This window comes from Manis javanica, chromosome X, assembly GCF_040802235.1.
Source record: "Manis javanica isolate MJ-LG chromosome X, MJ_LKY, whole genome shotgun sequence".
Classification (NCBI taxonomy): Eukaryota; Metazoa; Chordata; class Mammalia; order Pholidota; family Manidae; genus Manis; species Manis javanica.
In genome coordinates, this window is record NC_133174.1 from 67,883,291 (window position 1) to 67,904,976 (window position 21,686).

The 21,686-nt window shown below is 35.5% G+C and overlaps 1 protein-coding gene across 4 annotated transcripts in view; it reads right to left on the reverse strand.

Annotated features, from left to right (window-relative positions):
• The window catches only part of BRWD3 (bromodomain and WD repeat domain containing 3), a 180,277-nt gene that overhangs the window by 105,333 nt on the left and 53,258 nt on the right, over positions 1 to 21,686 (reverse strand). For all 4 annotated transcript variants that reach the window (XR_005062085.2, XR_005062086.2, XM_017661952.3 and 1 more), the window contains exons 7-8: positions 12,538 to 12,698; positions 11,021 to 11,242 (exon numbers count right to left, since the gene is read on the reverse strand). Coding sequence is in view for 2 of the 4 variants with exons in the window: in XM_017661952.3 (XP_017517441.2) it covers positions 11,021 to 11,242; positions 12,538 to 12,698 (383 nt within the window). In the remaining 2 variants the exon portion in view is untranslated. The remainder of the gene's footprint in view (positions 1 to 11,020; positions 11,243 to 12,537; positions 12,699 to 21,686) is intronic.

Genomic DNA, 21,686 nt, shown 5'->3' on the forward strand with positions numbered 1-21,686 from the left:
TCAAGTCCCTGTTCATATCATTGTGGAAAAAAGAGAATAAAAAAATACTTAAATTGCCAATTAAAGGATCACTATTACCCTAGATGGACTATGGATGGCCTTTACCGTGTAGCATTTTCAGGCTCTGACTCTCAGTGTTTTACATGTCCTTAGAAATGAATCACAGAGAAGGGTGATAAGATTCCCAAATTGAGATGAAGATTAAGGATCAAGATGCATAGGATCTGAATAAAGTTTGAACTTGAAAGAAAATGATCATTACAGATATTAGAAGTCATTTGTTTAGTTTTCTTGTTTGGAAGCACAGCACTTGTAAAGATGGCAGAGTTTAAACCAAACAAAATTATCACAACATTATTCATTAATAGTTGATATACAGTAAAGAGACCAATACTCAGGTACCATGCCTATGTTTTCGTTTCTGAGATACAGAAGCTTGCATTAAAAAGCTTAATCCACAATCTATAGCAAGAGTCTGCAAATTATGGTGCAAATGCCAAATTCAGCCTGCTGCCTGCTTCTGTAAACAGAGTTTTATTGGAACAAAGTCAGCTTACATTGCCTATTGCTGCTTTTGCACTGTAACAGAAGGGTTAAAGTAGTTGCAACAGAGACCATATGGCCTATGAAGCCTAAAATATTTGTTATTGTCTGGCCTGTAAATTTGCTGATCTCTAATCTATAGGAATGAGACAATGAAATATGAAGTAATATACTTTTATTAAGTTCAAAGAAACACTAAAACCTTTATGATCCGCATTACCCATTATATTTAAATTGCTTCATCAATCACAAAGGGGTATCTGGCCTATTAATGTACTTTAATTATATTGCATTTAAATGAGAAATCATGTTTGAGATTATAAAAAAAAACACATGTGCATTTCTGAATACAAAATAATGCATAGTATTGAAGAAATATAGAAAATACAGAAAAATATAATAACAGCTACTTATAACCCCAACACCCAGATTCCACTAATATCATTCCATTTTACTAACATCATCCTATTTTCACAATATAGTGAAAGAAAAAGAAACTGGAAGGATAATACACCATGATGTTAACAGATATGGTCAATTAGCAAAGAAGAGAGCATATAGAATGCATGCTAAATGGTGATCATTACCACCACATATGGTAACATGTTAACTAGACTTAGAGTAATGATCATTTTGCAATATACAGAAATAAATATCAAATCATTATATTGTACATCTGGAAAAAAATTACTGTGGATAAAAATCAAAGTACAGGAAGATACAGAGTGCCGGTGGGGAGCACAATTTACAATTTTAGAGTGATAAGGTAGTCAGAGAAGGCTCCCAGATTAGCTGACCTGAGTAAGACAATCCAATTTTGTATATGTTGAGCTTGAGATGCCTAGCAGACATTCATGTGATGATACCAATTAGGTAGCTGAATTACAAGTATGAAGCTAAAAGACAGGTCCTAAAATGGAAATAGAAGTTTGAGGGTAATCAGCCTGTGGATGATATTCAAAGTCATGAGACTTGATGAGATCACTAGGGGAAAAATGTGATAGAAAAGAGGTCCATGGAGGTGGAGCCAAGATGACGGCGTGAGTAGAGCAGCGGAAATCTCCTCCCAAAACCACATATATTTTTGAAAATACAACAAAGACAACTCTTCCTAAAAGAGAGACCAGAAGACACAGGACAACATCCAGACCACATCCACACCGGTAATAACCCTGTGCCTCGTGAAGGGGGTAAGATACAAGCCCGGGCCCGGCGGGACCCGAGTGCCCCACACCCCAGCTCTGGGCGGTAGGAGAGGAGTCGGAGTGGGTAGGCAGAGGGAGCCCAGGACTGCTAAATACCCAGCTCTAGCCATCCGTACCAGAGCGCAGACACAGTGCATGCGTGGGGTCCTGGATACTAGGGAAACAGGATAGAAAGACGTGTGAGCGGGTCCCGGCAGCCGGAGCCCTGGGGACAAAGAAAAGCGAGTGCTTTTTGGAAGTCTTAAAGGGACACGGACCCCACTGCTGGATGGAAGCATCCTGGGACACTTAGTTCAGCAGCAGGGAATCTGGGAAACTCTGGGCACTCTAACCCCTAGGCAGCAGGGAGCACGGAGGACCCTCATGGAGATAAATAGCCTCCCGGCCATTCCCCCTCCAACACAGCTCCACCATATCGGAGGAGCAGCCCCAAGGCAGGCCACGCCCACAGCAACAGCGGAAATAAACTCCATAGCAGTCGGGCAAGAATCAGAAGCCCCGTCTGCACGCAGCTGCCTAGCACACGCCACGAGAGGTTACTGTTCTCCCAGGAGAGAAAGGCCACAAACCAACAAGAACGGAAGTTCTTCCAGCCGTCACTCATGCCATGCCTACAAACTATCTCTATCGCCATGAAAAGGCAAAATTTCAGGCAGACCAAAATAACAGAGATAACACCTGGGAAGGAGACAGACCTAACCAGGCTTCCTGAAAAAGAATTCAAAATAAAAATCATAAACATGCTGACGGAGATGAAGAGAAATATACAAGAGCTATGGGATGAAGTACGGAGGAGGGAGATTACAGACGCGCAGAGGGAGATTACACATGTCCGGAAGGAGAATACAGAAGTGAAACAAACTCTGGAAGAATTTATAAGCAGAATGGATAAGATGCAAGAGGCCATTGATGGAATAGAAACCAGAGAACAGGAACACATAGGAGCTGACATAGAGAGAGATAAAAGGATCTCCAGGAATGAAACAATATTAAGAGAACTATGTGACCAATCCAAAAGAAACAATATCTGTATTATAGGAGTACCAGAAGAAGAAGAGAGAGAAAAAGGGATAGAAAGTGTCCTTGAAGAAATAATTGCTGAAAACTTCCCCAAACTGGGGGAGGAAATAATAGAACAAACCACGGAAATACACAGAACTCCCTACAGAAAGGACCCAAGGAGGACAACATCAAGACACATAATAATGAAAATAGCAAAGATCAAGGAAAAGAACAGAGTTTTAAAGGAAGCTAGACAGAAAAAGGACACCTATAAAGGAAAACCCATCAGGCTATCATCAGACTTCTCGACAAAAACCTTACAGGCCAGAAGAGAATGGTATGATATATTTAATGCAATGAAACAGAAGGGCCTTGAACCAAGGATACTGTATCCAGCACGATTATCATTTAAATATGAAGGAGGGATTAAACAATTCCCAGACAAGCAAAAGTTGAGGGAATTTGCCTCTCACAAACCACCTGTACAGGGTACTTTAGAGGGACTGTTCTAGACGAGAGCACTCCTAAGACTAAACAGATGTCACCAGAGAAAATAAAATCACAGCAAAGAAAGCACACCAACCAAATACTAACTAAAGGCAAAAAATAAAACCAACTACCCACTAAAAGCAGGGAAAGGAAACATGAAAGAGCACAGAATAAAACAATCAACATATAAAGAATGGAGGAGGAAGAATAAGAGGGGATAGAAGAAAAGAATCTCCAGACAGTGTATATAACAGCTCAATAAGCAAGTTAGGTTAGGCAGTAAGATACTAAAGAAGCTAACCTTGAACCTTTCGTAACCACGAATCTAAAGCCTGCAATGGCAATAAGTACATATCTTTCAATAGTCACCTAAAATATAAATGGACTGAATGCACCAATCAAAAGACACGGAGTAATAGAATGGATAAAAAAGCAAGACCCATCAATATGCTGCTTACAAGAAACCCACCTCAAACCCAAAGACATGAACAGACTAAAAGTCAAGGGATGGAAAAACATACTTCAGGCAAACAACAGAGAGAAGAAAGCAGGGGTAAAAGTACTAGTATCAGACAAAATAGACTTCAAAACAAAGACAGTAACAAGAGATAAAGAAGGACATTACATAATGATAAAGGGCTCAGTCCAACAAGAGGACATAACCATTCTAAATATATATGCACCCAACACAGGAACACCAACATATGTGAAACAAATCCTAACAGAACTAAAGGGGGAAATAGAATGCAATGCATACATTTTACGAGACTTCAACACGCCACTCATCCCAAAGGATAGAAACCCTGGGCAGAAAATAAGTAAGGACGTGGAGGCACTGAACAACACACTAAAACAGATGGACCTAAAAGACATCTATAGAACTCTACATTCAAAAGCAACAGGATATACATTCTTCTCAAGTGCACATGGAACATACTCCAGAATACACCACATACTAGGTCACAAAAAGAGCCTCAGTAAATTCCAAAAGATTGAAATTCTACCAACCAACTTCTCAGATCACAAAGGTATAAAACTAGATATAATTCTAAAGAAGCTAACCTTGAACCTTTGGTAACCACGAATCTAAAGCCTGCAATGTCAATAAGTACACATCTTTCAATAGTCACCCTAAATATAAATGGACTGAATTCACCAATCAAAAGACACAGAGTAATAGAATGGATAAAAAAGCAAGACCCATCTATATGCTGCTTACAAGAAACCCACCTCACAGAACTCCCAACAGAAAGGAAATACACAGAACACCCAACAGAAAGGACCCAAGGAGGACAACACCAAGAAACAGAATAATGAAAATGGCAAAGATCAAGGACAAGGAAAAAGTTTTAAAGGCAGCTAGAGAGAAAACGATCACCCATAAAGGAAAATCTATCAGGCTATCATCAGACTTCTCAACAGAAAACTTACAGGCCAGAAGAGAATGGCATGATATATTTAAGGCAATGAAACAGAAGGCTCACAAACACATGGAGGCTTAACAACATGCTCCTAAATAATCAATGGATCAATGAACAAATTAAAATTGAGATCAAGGAATATATGGAAACAAATGACAACAACACAAAGCCCCAACTTCTGTGGGATGCAGCAAAAGCAGTCTTAAGAGGAAAGTATATAACAATCCAGGCACACTTGAAGAAGGAAGAACAATCCCAAATGAATAGTCTTAACATCACAATTATCGAAACTGGAAAAAGAAGAACAAATGAGGCCTAAAGTCAGTAGAAGGAGGGACATAATAAAGATCAGAGAAGAAATAAACAAAATTGAGAAGAATAAAAATAGCAAAAATCAATGAAACCAAGAGCTGGTTCTTTGAGAAAATAAACAAAATAGATAAGCCTCTAGCTAAACTTATTAAAAGAAAAAGAGAATCAACACATAACAACAGAATCAGAAATGAGAATGGAAAAATCACAACAGACTCCACAGAAATACAAAGAATTATTAAAGACTACTATGAAAACCTATATGCCAACAAGCTGGAAAACCTAGAAGAAATGGACAACTTCCTAGAAAAATACAACCTTCAAAGACTGACCAAGGAAGAAACACAAAAGTTAAACAAACCAACTACGAGCAAAGAAATTGAAACGGTAATCAAAAAACTACCCAAGAACAAACCCCCGGGCCAAACGGATTTACCTCAGACTTTTATCAGACATACAGAGAAGACATAATACCCATTCTCCTTAAAGTTTTCCAAAAAATAGAACAGGAGGGAATACTCCCAAACTCATTCTATGAAGCCAACATCACCTTTATACCAAAACCAGACAAAGACCCCACATCAAAAAAGAAAACTACAGACCAATATCCCTGGATGAATGTAGATGCAGAAATACTCAATAAAATATTAGCAAACAGAATTCAAAATATATCAAAAGGATCATACACCATGACAAAGTGGGATTCATCCCAGGGATGCAAGGATGGTACAACATTTGAAAATCCATCAACATCATCCACCACATCAACAAAAAGAAAGACAAAAACCACATGATCATCTCCATAGATGCTGAAAGAGCATTTGATAAAATTCAACATCCATTCATGATAAAAACTCTCAGCAAAATGGGAATAGAGGGCAAGAACCTCAACATAATAAAGGACATATATATGATAAACCCACAGCCAACATTATACTGAACAGCGAGAAGCTGAAAGCATTTCCTCTGAGATCGGGAACCAGACAGGGATGCCCACTCTCCCCACTGTTATTTAACATAGTACTGGAGGTCCTAGCCACGGCAATCAGACGAAACAAAGAAATACAAGGAATCCAGATTGGTAAAGAAAAAGTTAAACTGTCACTATTTGCAGATGATATGATACTGTACATAAAAAACCCTAAAGACTCCACTCCAAAACTACTAGAACTGATATCAGAATACAGCAAAGTTGCAGGATACAAAATTAACACACAGAAATCTGTGGCTTTCCTATACACTAACAATGAACCAATAGAAAGAGAAATCAGGAAAACAACTCCATTCACAATTGCTTCAAAAAGAATAAAATACATGGGAATAAACCTTACAAAAGAACTGAAAGACCTATACCCTGAAAACTATAAGACACTCTAAAGAGAAATTAAAGGGGACACTAACAAATGGAAACTCATCCCATGTTCTTGGCTAGGAAGAATTAATATCGTCAAAATGGCCAACCTGCCCAAAGCAATATACAGATTTGATGCAATCCCTATCAAATTACCAGCAACATTCTTCAACGAACTGGAACAAATAGTTCAAAAATTCATATGGAAACACCAAAGACCCCAAATAGCCAAAGCAATCCTGAAAAAGAAGAATAAAGTAGGAGGGATCTCACTCCCCAACATCAGGCTCTACTACAAAGCCATAGTAATCAAGACAATTTCGTACTGGCACAGGAACAGAGCCACAGACCAGTGGAACACATTAGAGACTCCAGACTTTAACCCAAACATATATGGTCAATTAATATTTGATAAAGGAGCCAAGGACATTCAATGGGGAAATGACAGTCTCTTCAAAAGATGGTGCTAGCAAAACTGGACAGCTACATGTAAGAGAATGAAACTGGACCATTTTGTAACCCCATACACAAAAGTAAATCAGAAATGGATCAAAGACCTGAATGTAAGTCATGAAACCATAAAACTCTTAGAAAAAAACATAGGCAAAATCTCTTAGACATAAACATGAGTGACCTGTTCTTGAACATACCTCCCCAGGCAAGGAAAACAAAAGTAAAAATGAACAAGTGGGACTATATTAAGCTGAAATGCTTCTGTACAGCAAAAGACACCATCAATAGAACAAAAAGGTACCCTATAGTATGGTAGTATATATTTGTAAATGACAGATCGGATAAAGGCTTGACACTTAAATATATATAAAGAGCTCACCCACCTCAACAAACAAAAAATGAATAATCCAATTAAAAAATGGGCAGAGGAATTGAACAGTTCTCCAAAAAATAAATTCAGATGGCCAACAGACACATGAAAAGATGCTCCACACCGCTAATTATCAGAGAAATGAAAATTAAAACCACAATGAGATATCACCTCACACCAGTAAGGATGGCTACCATCAAAAGACAAACAACAAATGTTGGCGAGGTTGTGGAGAAAGGGGATCCCTCCTACACTGCTGGTGGGAATGTAAATTAGTTCAACCATTGTGGAATGCAGTATGGAGGGTCCTCAAAATGCTCAAAATTGACTTACCATTTTACCCACGGAATCCACTCCTAGGAATTTACCCTATGAATGCAGCACTCAAGTTTGAAAAACACAGATGCACCCCTATGTTTATCGTAGCACTATTTACAATAGCCAAGAATTGGAAGCAACCTAAGTGTCCATCAGTAGATGAATGGATAAAGAAGATGTGGTACATTTACACAATGGAATATTATTCAGCCATAAGAAGAAAACAAATCCTACCATTTGCAACAACATGGATGGAGCTAGAGGGTATTATGCTCAGTGAAATAAGCCAAGTGGGGAAAGAAATACCAAATGATTTCACTCATATGTGGAGTATAAGAACAAAGGAAAAACTGAAGGAGCAAAACAGCAGCAGAATCACAGAACCCAGGAATGGACTAACAGGTATCAAAGGGAAAGGGATTGGGTAGGATGGGTGGTAGGAAGGGATAAAAGGGGAGAAGAAGAAAGGGGCTATTATGATTGGCATGCATAATGTGGCATGTGGGAGGAAGGGGAGGGCTGTGCAACACAGAGAAGACAAGGAGTGATTCTACAACATTTTGTTATGCTAATGGAGAGTGACTATAATGAGTTTGTCGGGGGGAGAGCCTAGTTAACATAATATTCTCCATGTAATTGTAGATTAATGATAACAAAAAAAAAGAGAAAGAAAAGGGGGATTACTCCCTGATAGGACAAATCTAACTGCAAATCAACGATTAATGCATGCTTTACATATCCTTAATTTTGATCTTTTAAAGGGTGTCAGATGATCAGCTATGGAAGTACATTTTTCTGATAATATTCCTTTCTCTTAAAAAAAAAAGCAGTTCATGTGTGGTGATCTCCAATAAGTTATTCACAATGGTATAAAGGGCATATCAAAGTGTGGGCAAAGGGTTTCATTGTGCTTATACAGAGGATCAAAGCCCAATTTGGCTACACAGAAAACGAATTAAGATACGATACGAAGGAGAACTTCCAACATTAACATCCTCTGGAAGAGTCATTCCAGAAGATGAACATCAAAAAACTTCAACAAAGATCCTGGCACTGTTGCAGTTGTAGCTGCATTCATCCCACTGGTTCCTGGACTTGCCATTGGAATGAAAAAGGAGATATCTAAGCTGGCCTGTGCATACAGTAAAACAACAAATTTGACTGGATCTATACTATCGGAACTCAACCAAGAATTAGGAGAAGTGCAAGTTGCAGCGCTCCAAAATCGTGTGACTATAGACTATCTACTGTTAAAAGAATATATGAGATGTGAACAGTTCCCAGGAATGTGTTGTTTTAATTTGTCTGATTTCTCTCAAACTATTCAAATTCAGTTAGATAATATCCATTATATCATTGATAATTTTTCACAAATGCCTAAGCTACCTAACTGGTTTTCTTGGTTTCACTGGAGATGGCTGGTAATTATAGGTCTGCTTTTGTTATGTAGCTGTATTCCTATTATGTTAATGTGTGTGCGCAATTTAATTAGTTTATTGAAACCTATTCATGCTTACATTACTCTACAAGAAGATATGTCAAAGAAATAATCTTCCCATGTTTTCTTCCATCTGCTACTTCTATAGCTTTTCTTCTTCCTTCCTAAATACAGCCCTTTAGTAGAATTCGTGCCTCATATTGAATTCACCGAGTATCATAATTCCTTCAAGTGGTAAAGATGCCTCAAGACAAATGCTGGGCATAGAAGCCACAGGGCATAAATCTGCAACGAAGTAATAAGCTAACCTTTTCAAAGAATATTGCTTCTCTCTCACTTACCAACTTCACATTTCCCTGTATGGCCCCAGAAGATGACTGGTTAGCCAGAGACGGGTAAGATTCCTCAAGGGAAAAACAACCTAAGACAGGCACAGTCATTGGGGGGCCATCAGGTGAGAAATTGGGGATCAACAGAGGTGAGGCTTAGAACCTCACCCCCCTGTTTTGAGAGAAATCTTCTGCATCCGTGGATATTTTGTTGCCCTTGTCTAGCTTTGATTAGTACTTAGTCTATAGGCACAGACCTGATCATCTACATTTGCCCTCTTACAGCACTAAATTATGTTTTCTACCTTTATCTTGTATCTACCAACCACTTCAGCATTTTATTAAAAAAAAAATAATAATAATAATAATAAAGGGAGAAATGTGGGATTCACATATAAATCAAGTATAAAAATCAAACGAATAATCATATCTGACTTGATTGTTTATAATTCATGATGCGTGATCAAAACCGAAAGTTTCTGTGATATGACTGCCCTTGCACTGTTCACCATGTAAGAACTTATTCACTATGTAAGAACTTGTTCGTTATGCTTCAGAAGATTGGAGACTGTTGAGAATTAGGCTTGGGGTTGTTTAATGATTGTGCATTGAGTCCCCTATACAGAATTTTATTGTTGTTAACAACCATTTGATCAATAAATATGAGAGATGCCCTCTCAGCAAAAAAGAAAAGAGGTCCATGGATCTCTAGGGCACTCTCACATGTAAAAGAAATGAAATAGATACTAGAAATGAAACTTTAAAGGAGACAAATAATATCATAAATGTACTATAGTATAAACAGTCATATATTTTTATGTTGCATGAGAGTACCTCCAAATTCTTTTTTTTTGAGAGTACCTCCAAATTCAAGATAAAATCTACCATAGGATAGAACACAAATTAATAATCCCCCAAAACAAAATCCATGAAATAATTTGAAATGATCAGAAATTTGACATAAAATTTTTCAAATTCAGTATACAATGAACCCGATTCTCACCAACTCTTCATTAACAGACGACATTTTACTTAAATAACAAAAAAATTGACTGGCACACTTATTAGCGACTGAAGAACAAAGAAGAGTAAATTGCAGTAATTATCCCATCCACAAAAGTGGTTTCCTTGACCAAAATGTAAGTTTCAGGATTCCTCTGTTTTATTTCAACATAAAGAAGATAACAAAAATCAGCTTAGTTTTTATTAAATAAAAGTTATTTTGAGGGTGTCCATGACTTTTGCTGCCAACATCTGGTAAAAACACTATATGGACAAATACTTAAAAGAAGTCAGTGTATTGTATGTCAAACATCAAGTTGAAACAGGAATCACTAAAACTGAGAATGAAAATTACCCCCGCAAGAAAACCTTCCCCTAATATTAAACTACATACATACACTAAATATGACCAACATCTTGCATTAATTATTAATAAAAAGTATGCCCATACTCAAGTTATAACCTGTTTATATCCTAACAGGTTATCAGTATTGCTCCTTAAGACATTTACAAGTCTCCCTTCTCCTCACATACAACTGAAATAAGTAAGAGGTCTCCCACTGTCTTTGAAAACCTTTTCAGTGATCATTTTACTTATTTCTAAAGGAAATAGATTTATATGAAAAAGGAACCTTAAAAATATACCTGTCTGAAGAGTAGGATCAAAGCCCTTAAAAGATCAACATTTTTCCATTGCCATTCTTCATAATATTCCCATAATGTAACAAAAATGAGAAAATTATCATCCATACTACCTAGGTTAGAGATATCTTCTCATTTTTCCTACCTGTATGGAAGTAATAGAAGCTGAATGTCCCTGAAGGACTGCAACTGGTGCACACGTTCGAAGACACCACACCCTTACAACTTTATCACAGCTGCCTGCGGCAATGAGAGTGTTTTCATAGTTAACAGCCATGTCAGAAATTTCAGCAGAGTGCCCTCGAAGTGTAGCAAGAAGGCGTCCATCATCTGTTGCCCAAATTTTCACCAAACAATCATCTGATCCCTATAGTAACACAAAGGACAGAAGATTTACAATGAAGCAGAAATTCATCCCCACCCCAGGCAAAAAAAGGAAAAAAGACAAAGGCAGAATTTTTTTGAGTTATTTCTGAGCCTTTACTTTTTAGCCTCTTCTCTCCACATAATAAGGATCCAGCAGCAAATGTAAAGGATGTTCAAATAACAGCACTTGTGACAAAGCATTGTCCAAACTGGCAACATTTGTAGAGGACTCTTCAAAACAACTACCAATCCTTACAGCTCAGAATATTTTTAACTCACTTTTAAGGGATTTGGCATTAAATATCTCCACCATTATTTCTTTCTTTAGGCCTGAGGGCCTTTTTACTTAATTGCTTGAATATCATTTTCCACAAATACATAAGGATTTAACCTAATGTCTATGTGCATTTCTCAGTAAACATAAGGCTTTGTTAATAATCTCTGGTGAAAATATTATGTTGAACTTCCTATTGAGAATTTCAAAAGAGCTTTAAAAATAGGAAAAAGCAGTTATACTCCAATGTGGTAAATACATTATCTAATTAATTATGTTTATAAAGAGATGGCAATTATTCTCATCATGATCGTCAACATGCAAATAAATAGGTGATACACTTGAAGTCATGAAAACATCAGTGGTAGAGTCTGTAATGAACTCCAAGGAGTCATAACTTCTCAAAATGCAAACCAGTTCCTTTGTCATACCACAGAAATCAAAAAAGAAAAGTATGCAGTTACTTACATGTCTGTTAACTTAGTACTGAAGCAATGAGACTAAGCCTTTTCTTAGAATTATGTGTGCTACAATTTTGTACCCAAAAGCACACTATATGATCTAGTTAACAAAAACCCAATTTTAAAAATTAGTACTATAAAAAAAGATATACACAACTGTAATCTTCATTACTATACAGTTCAACTATTCAACCATAAGGATGATGTAATCATTAAGCAGAACTGGTACCAATTATGCAAAGTGACAAATGAAAATCCATTTAATAAATGTTTCCTAAAATGGAATGAAAGGAAATTGAGTAAACTTCTTCCACATAAATTAACCACCTCTAGAATATAAGGCCTTCTTGCAGTTTAATTTTTTAAATTAGATTTCCAAAAGATAGAGAACATTACAGATCACCCACTTACTTATAATGTATTAAGAAAAGATTTTCAATTTACACTCATCTTTTCTTGCATTAGTGTATGTAAAGAAGGATGAACTGCTTACAAAGCATAGGATAGCTTCAATTGTTGTAAATCTCTAAAATGATACAGTATCATCAATTTTAAACTTACTGTAAAAATTCTTCTCCCACTTCGGTCAAATGCTACACAATAGACAGATGACAAGTGCCCCAGAATTCTCTTATGCATCTTAATGTGCTGGTATGCAGATGAAGGGAAAATATGGCTGAAGCGACTATATCCGGTTAGTTGCCTGGCAGAGGTGATATTCACTGGAAAAAATAAAACAGGAAATTCACTTTTTAAAACCTAGAAGTGGAACCTACTTAACAAAGTTAATTCATGAATATTAAAATGAAATAAAACAGGGTACACACACCACAGCGATTCTACCTTATGAAAAGTCTGAAATATACTACCCATTTCATGATTTCATCAACTCAAGTTCACTATCACAAAACACTAAAAATCTTCTTTTAAATCCCAGAAGTCTAAATTCCAGTTTTCATTACTATGGTTTCTCAAATACATTCCAGTTTGGCCTTTTTAGGTACACTATAGCCAAAGACACTGTCACTTTAAATATAAAGATAAATATTATTAAATATGGAGGAATTTTAGAATGAAGACTGTATAATACATTTAAAATTACATTAAAAATTTTATGAACTCCTGTCCTACCTCCTCACAACCATCTACCCCATGTACAGCTGTCCCTAAAATTTCATGATTAATACAACAGATATACAGTGGTAAGATGAAAAAAGCTGTGACACCACATAGGTTTTCAGTAGCAAACAATCCTTTCTAGGTTTGACTCTTAAGTTCTCCCCTTTTGATTTCTGAAACTGTAGGCTCTCCCTCTTCTTACCAAAGAACTTTTTTTTTAACTGAAGTATCATGATATATAATCTTACAATCTTATGTTGGTTTCAAATATACAATACAGTTCAACAGTTATCCATATTATTAAATTCTCACTCTCTCTAGTGCAGTTACTATCTATCAATGTAGAAAGATATTACAGAATCACTGACTATATTCTCCATGCTGTACTACCATCCCTGTGACCAAGTTATACCGTGACTGTGAATTATTGTGCCCCTTCATCCCCCTCACCCACCACCTGCCCCAACCCCTACCCCTTGGTAACCACTAGTCACTTCTCAGTATCTGTAAGTCTACTGCTGTTTTGTTCCTTCTGTTTTGCTTTGTTTTTACATTCCACAAGTGGAATCATATGATATTTGTTTTTCTCCACCTGGCTAATTTCACTGAGCATATCCTCTAGACCCATCCATGCTGTTGCAAATGGAAGTATTCCTTTTTATGGCTGAATAATATTCCAGTCTGTATATGTACCACTTCGTCTTTATCCATTCATCTATTGGCTTTATCTCCTATGAGATCATCTTAGATCCTGTCTTCCTTTTTCTGTTTGTTTTGCCTTGTTAATTTTCTTTAAAAGCAGCCAGAATAAAGTGTTAAGTCTGCCCAATTTTCCAAATACCACTTGAATTTTGCTCACTTCTCTAAAATGGAGATCTTGATCCCTGTGTAAGGATTTACAAGTACCTACATGCTCTGAAATTCCTCCAATCTTACCTTATACACTGAAAATACTTAACATCCTTCATATTATAATCAAAACATAGGATCCTTGTAAGTTCAAAGACATCTTGAGGCAGGATGACATTTTACCATAGTACATAAATAATACAGTACAAATGATAATAGCTTTATGTTGAAGCAGGGAAACATTAAGGCAAGAATTGAGTTATAGCTAGATTAGTAACATTAGAACCATACTACAATTAAAAACATGAAACTGGATATCTCAATCTTAAGAACAATGAAGTATTTTTTTTTAGGCAAAAGTAGATCTACTGGCCATTTTAAACTGACAAAATGATAAATAGTATTCATCCCAAAATGAATAAAACTTTGAATACAAATCATAAGAACACATTAGAGATCTGAATTGTAACACTGCAGGATGCTGAGTAAATAATAGTAGTAAACCCATAAGCATCAGTACCAGGAAAGAGAATTTCTTTTTGGCAGCTGCGCCCCATCCCAACCTCTAGAAATTTCCACAATTCTAATAGGAAGAGCACACACCATAACTTTGGGACTTCAATAATCTTCCTTCTCCAGTCAAACATTTCTTACAGCTCTGAGTTACCTGCAACAATCAACCATCACCTATTCCTTGCTTTTTTCTAGCCATATTCTACAAGTAGAGGAAAAGGTGCACTGCTTTAAGGCACGATTTCTCAACCTCCGAACTATTGGCACTTAAGGCCGGACAATTCTTCATTGTGGGGGGCTATTACACAATGTTAAGCAGCATTCTCAGCCTCTACCCTCTAGATGCTAGTAATATCCCACATACCACCAAGCTGTGACAAATAAAAATATCTTCAGACACTCTCAAATGTCGCCTGGGGTAAAAGTGTTTGGAAACCACTACTTGAAACAGAAACAACATCAACAGGAAGAAAAAACTCAAGAAAGGACTTTGAGAAGAATGAGAAAGAACCAGTGAAAGAAAGGGAGGAGAGGTAAACAGCTACCAGAAATCCAGTCATTCATGCAAATATTTGAATTTCTCAATGGTCAAAGGAACACAACTAAGCATATAAACAAAATATTACTGATCCCACTAAGAGTATCTTAGGCCCAAACTGTTAAATCAGGAACAATAACTGGAAACTTTATGCATCTTTATAGTATATGCAAATTAACTTTTACTTTTTTAAAGTCTACAAAGAAAACTAATAATTGAAAAGAGAAAAGGAAATATTTGTAAAAGAAGACAAAGTTTTAATATTTTAAAGCACAAAACTAACCATAAGTAAGAACACCATCAAGATCTAATAGATGAGTTGATAAAAGAAATTCATAGACAATTCATAACATAAAAAATACAAAAAAATAACCTGAGTCACAGAAAATATTCACCTTTTTTCGGCCAAGTATCAAAAGTAATTGAATTGAAAATGATACAATTTTACACCTAACAAATTAGCATTTTAAAAGTTCTAAAACCTAATGCCAGCAATTACTACTTGAAATTTGTGTACATCTACATTTCGAGGTGCACTGTAAAATGACATGATCCATATGGAAAATAATTTTGGCAATACACTTTGAGAGTCATGAAAATACATACATACCCCACTGCCTGACCCCAAGGAATCTATCCTAGGGACATAACTGATTAGCAAAAAAAGAGTTGCATGTACAAAATGTTTAGTGGAATGCTATTTATAATACCAAAGATGATAAATAACTTAAGTCCAACAACAGGGGAATGGTTCATTAAATTATGGATTAGGTGATGGACAATTCCATAGGAACTAATAATTGACTATGAAAACAACAGCAGTATGGAAAAGTTTAAGAACTACAAAGCAAAAAAAAATGCAAATTTGTAAGTACACTATGATTTAAATTATATAGAAATATGCACACATATATGCATATATGAATAAAGATGAGAAAGAAGAGAAACGAAACCAAATGCTTTGTGATAAAAGTATAGGTTTTTTTAAAACACTGTTAAGTACACATTTTTATCTTAAACACAAGTTTTCTATTTGGTTCTTCGTAGTCATTACTAACAGCTATTCATATAAAGGTATGTTTCACATTTGACAGCAGCAACATCAAATATTCCTTCTTTCTTACCTCAGCAATATTTATTTATTGGCCCAGCACCTCAGATAACAACATTTATACATTTTTCTTAATCGATAATGTCAACATGCCTTAGGCTCTATACACTGAAGAGTTCTGTCAAAACTCTCTTTTGCATGTATTTTCCATTTAGACACTATTTTTCAGTACTGCTGCTTCTTGATTTTCTTACATTTCTATAGAGTACTATCAGGAATATTTTCCTCCATTGCAAATGGCTGATAACTGACTATAAAAATAAAATTGAAAAGAATTCGCTTTTGACCAACTCTTGTTTATTTTACTAGGAAGAGTAGCTCATTTTTCTAGCATGAATATTACACAGATTCTTTGAGGAATGGGGTATGCAAAGGCATTATTGCCTTCATCAAAAGTTAACAATAAAATAAAAAGAAACACATATACACACAATTATCACTGTATTGTATCTGAATGTCTCTATCAAATGTCCTATTTGAATGCACTGTTTCTTCTTCTATTATAAGCATAATGCAAGTTTAGAAATGAGCAATTTAACTTTCATCCTAACAAAGTAGAATGAGGTGTTAATGAGAAACAACCACAAATAATAAAAAGTTCCCACAGTCTTATGCTGATACATCCAGTAGGTCATTATTGCATTCCCACTATTAAACCTTCTAAACATCGACAGTACTTTAAAGATATGTAAGTTATAGTACATATAATTACCTTAATTACTTATATAAGTATTTCAAAAACACTATAAAGGGTAAGTAATGTTATCTCAGACTCTACTTACTAAGGAATTTAGTCCCACAAAGTCACAAAGGTGACAAAAACACTAGTTAAGCAGGGCAATCACTGACACAATTTTAGTCAGGACAAAATGCCTGCTTTTCTATATCCACTGTTGTTAAGTATTTGGCGCCTTTGAAAAATAGTACACTATCATTAATGACATCCTTTCCTCTGGGGAGCTGAGATGGGTATGGTCAGGTTCCAACAATCAACCACAGAGCATTTTCTCTTGGGTAATGATGGAATATGCCAACACTGTCTTGAAATATTTTAAGAACTTTCATTTTGAGAGAAAATATCCTTGATGCCATGATACATTTCTTTGTATTTAGCAATGCTGACAAATTCAACTAGTAGGTAAATTAGTCAAATGTGTGTGTATATATAATATATTTAAACATAAAATATTCTATTCAGAACCCATTACATCTCCTAAAATTTTTTCTTTAAAATTTTGTTGGGTAGGCTTCTAAATTGTTCTCTAACAAAAGATAACATACATGAACTAACTCAGTGATAAACCAAAATGCTTTAAGATTCAAGAAGAACAGGGTAAGACTCATCATGTAATTTTTACAAATTTATTATGTCACAGAGATCAATAAACAGCTATCAATGGAATAACTGCTTTCTTTCTTTAAAACTTACGTTTGTTGGTCACATACTGTGAACTAAGTACTGTAACAGACACTGGAAATACACCTTAAAACAATTCAGACAAGTTCACCATCCTCATGAAATTTACCTTCCACTGGGCAAAGCTTTCAACAGTTACCCAATTTCAAGAATAAGATACTTTAGTGAGCAATAGATGTACAAAAATATATATAGTTCTCAAAATGTATTTTTCTGATAAGATCTACAAGTGATACTGATACTGTGTCAAATTTGGGAACCAATTCTAGTCCAACCTCCCTTCCGCCAAAATTATCCTTATATAACATATCTGGCGGGTGGCCATTCAAACACTTTTGTAAAGAGGTTATTATTTCTCAAAAATGGCCAATTCATATGTTGAAATGCCCTGATTTGGAGGAAAATCTACCTTTAATTAAGCTCAGTCTCTTACCCTGTAACTTCCAGAGTCATACAGGTTCTGCCCTTGAGAGCCACATTAAAAACAAGTCAAATCCTGTTGTTATACAGTAACCCATGAAATATTTAAAGATAGTTACCACTTGCACCTTACGCTTTCTCTCAACATGTAAGGCCCTCTCTACATTAGTCACAGCCATAATTTACAAATAACTCCTACCATTCCCTAGAAAAGAGTACTCTTTCACCATAAACATTAATTACCATGGTTGCTTCTTTCTGAGAAGTCTCTAGTTCATCAATGTCTGAACCCCTTAAAATAATAAGAACTGAGCAAAATATTCCAGTGGACTAATCACCAGAGTACAGTGGATTATTTCCAACAATATTTCTATGAATGAAATTTAAGATTGCAAAAATTATATTAGTTTTCTAAAACAGCTGCCTTATACTATCACTACCTATTGGCAACTTAGAAAGGAAATAGTTTGACTTTCTTAATAAACATATGGTAACTTCCTAATGTTCACTTCTTTCTTTTCTAAAAGTACACAAAGCATCTGTTCAACAAATTTGTCTAAAATTTTGCCTAATGTTAAAGCTAAGTCCATCAATACATAATTTCTAGAATCTATTCTTTATTCCCTTTTGCTTATTTGTCCATTGGGTCATTTCCATTTATCCTGTCTACTCTGATTTCATAAAAAATATCTGCCAGTGAAAGCTATTTCAGGATATCAGGATTTAATTCATGTAGGTCTCTTAAAGCAACTACTTATGCATCCTGGGGTTTCTTTTCTTTAACCATGCTTGGTATATCCTTTGCAGTTTAGAAAACATGCTTTTTGACAGAGAAGACTAAAGAAGCTCTTATATTTTAGCTATGAATTTATACCATCTATTCCTTTTAAATAAATTTATAGGTTCTTTCCCCATATTCTAATTGTAACTTTAAAGGCATCTTGGGGTAAACATATGTGGGTCAAATAATATGAAATTGTTGATATTCAACCATATTCTACATACAAAAATAGTAAATTTAAATTGCTCAACATAATAGCTATAATTAGAGTTGGGTGGGAATGGGGGACATTAAGCATTAGTTTGATCAAGGTATCCTGCCTCTTTACCTCTCCATTAGGAAAGCATCATCCATACTGTCCAGTCTATAGTATGATCACATGTAGATTTCTCACACCTTTTCTCTTTACCCACTGTCTTTCATGTTATAGCTACATTTTGGTCTGTGGGTTTCTAAGTATGCGTAACATTCTCTCCTACTCCTTACATTCCTATTATATCTGTTTGTTTAGAACCAAGTATATAGCTACTCATCACATTTTATGCTCTAATGCCATTTCAAATTTTGTGTCTCTTTATGGTAAATTTTCTAGTTCAATTTGTTGCATTAGACCTAATATTAATAAATATCTGCACAACCTTAATGTTTTCTCTTGTGAATTATTACTGGTCACTTCTTTATGGATATTTTCCATATGTTATACCTGCTATACTTCATTACATCATTTTTTTAAGCTGGGTAATTTTACCAGTGTCCTTAACAAACAGTAAAGTTAACTTACTTTGGTTTCATTATCTGTGCTTTCTCAGCATAAATTAGAAGTACTAATGAACAGTGAAAGAGAGCATATAAAGTCAGTTACCCCATAAAATACCTCAAATTTTATCAGGAACATATTAAAGAGTTAATTAAAACTAAACTAAATTTATGTAAAGGTTCTCCTGAAATTTAAAAATTTTATTAACATTTTAAATGCTTTTTAATTACCTTTAGAAATTAAGAATACTGAATGGTCTTGAAATAAAAGAGAAAAATGTCATAATTTAAAGTGTATGATATTCTAGTGTGTGTGGGAGATTAATACACTATTTCACATATTCAAATTGTTTCAAAATTACAACATGGGACACTCTAACCCAAATTCATAAAGTTTGGACCAGACTAACATTTTTCATGTAGTCTTCAGTAACAGCACTTCCTTCCTCACTCTGTGGCATCCTGAATTTATTATAAGGATGTGCTTTTTCTCTTGCATACTCTTTTCCTCATTGTCCTCTCAATTAGCTATCCATACCATCATTTTATTTTTTAAAAACTACCAATAACACGTTAAAATCCTTGTGTTAGAAAAAAGTATGTCTATTTTAGAAGATTTATTGAGTATGGCACGAGATGTACTATCAATATCTGTTAAAAGATTAAGAAGTAAAACTGCAAATATTAAATGGTGATAAAAATAAAAACCTAAACAAAATACAGGACTCAGTAACAAGGATGTTTAATAACAGTAAATCCAAATCAATGATTTATACAGAGTTGTTGCACTAAAAAAGCTTATTAGTAAATCACCTTTTTCCTACAATATTTCAAGATAACACAGTCTGTTCTAAATTCACTAAGTCATATCAAAACACCTAGGTCAGTAAGAAAGAAAAACTGAAGGATCACCATAAACGCCTAACTTCTCTAAAAAGACTCAAAGCACATTCCCTTCTATTATCTTCATACATGAAAGACACAATATTATAAGGCAAAAAAGATAAGGAAGTCTATGCTGAAGCACACTGGAACAATTATGTAATAGGTAGGACAATAATCATAGAATAGTAAATAATTTTTAAATTGGGGAAAGTAGGAAAGTGGTAATTAAGTATAAAATATGTTAAATATAAGGTTTTATATTTTATATACTTAATAAAGAAAACTGTGACTTGGATTTCTCAAAGTAGCTAAAAAGTCCTAGTTTATTAGGTATCCTATTTGAAAATGGTTCCATTTCAGAGTTAAAATTAGTATTTCTAATATAGAATCTCATATGCCACATGATTTCTTGGACTCAATTATCAAGAGCACAATCCAAATTTAAAGTGCACTGGGGGAGTGACATAAGCATCATGGTAGATGAGTCACTCTTTTTTTTTTTCTCTCCCTTCAGATTAACAAGTAATTGGACATTCATAGCTGAATAGAAGTGCCTCTGCACACCGAACACTCAGGAGATGTTCATGCACGTAAAAGTTGGCAGATAGGACCTCTGTAGGGGCTGTGGATCCCAGGGAGTGAGCAAGCCTGCCCCGCCCTAACTAACCATGATCAAGGAAAAAGGGAACCATCTGAGCAAATGCCCACAGGCAGTAGAAAATTTGAAAGGATCCAGCTTGCCTGAGGGGAGAATCCCACAAGCCATCAGAGCAGAATAGAGACAAATTTGGATGCAGGAGAGAGAGAGGAACTGTAAGAGGCTGCTGGGCTTTTTGCAGTTGCTGCTGCTGGACAAACTGGTTTGTCGGCAACACTGGGATATGGAAGCACAGACCTCCTCAACTGGGGAAGGGAGAGGAAAGGGAAGTAGATAGATAAGAATTTCAAAGGGCATTAGAGGTACATGTTTACTGCTGCATGTTTCAGAATTTCAGAAGGAAGTCCACCCATGGACCTCTGGGACTGCCCCCAAGAGAATATGCCCACTTGCTAGAGGTTACCCACATAGCTAGATCCAGGTACCAAGTCACACATCTCCCCCTAGCCAGCTCCTTGTGCACACTATGACTACATTTCAGAGAGCCAACTACAGAAGGAGAAACCATATACTTGAGCCATTGTGCCACGTTCTGGAATACAAAGTTTATATAACAATAAAGGGGTAAATATATAAAGAAGATATAACAACCACAAACATATATACACCCAACATAGGGGGACTTAAATATATTAAGCAAATGTAAACATCTGAAGGAAGAGG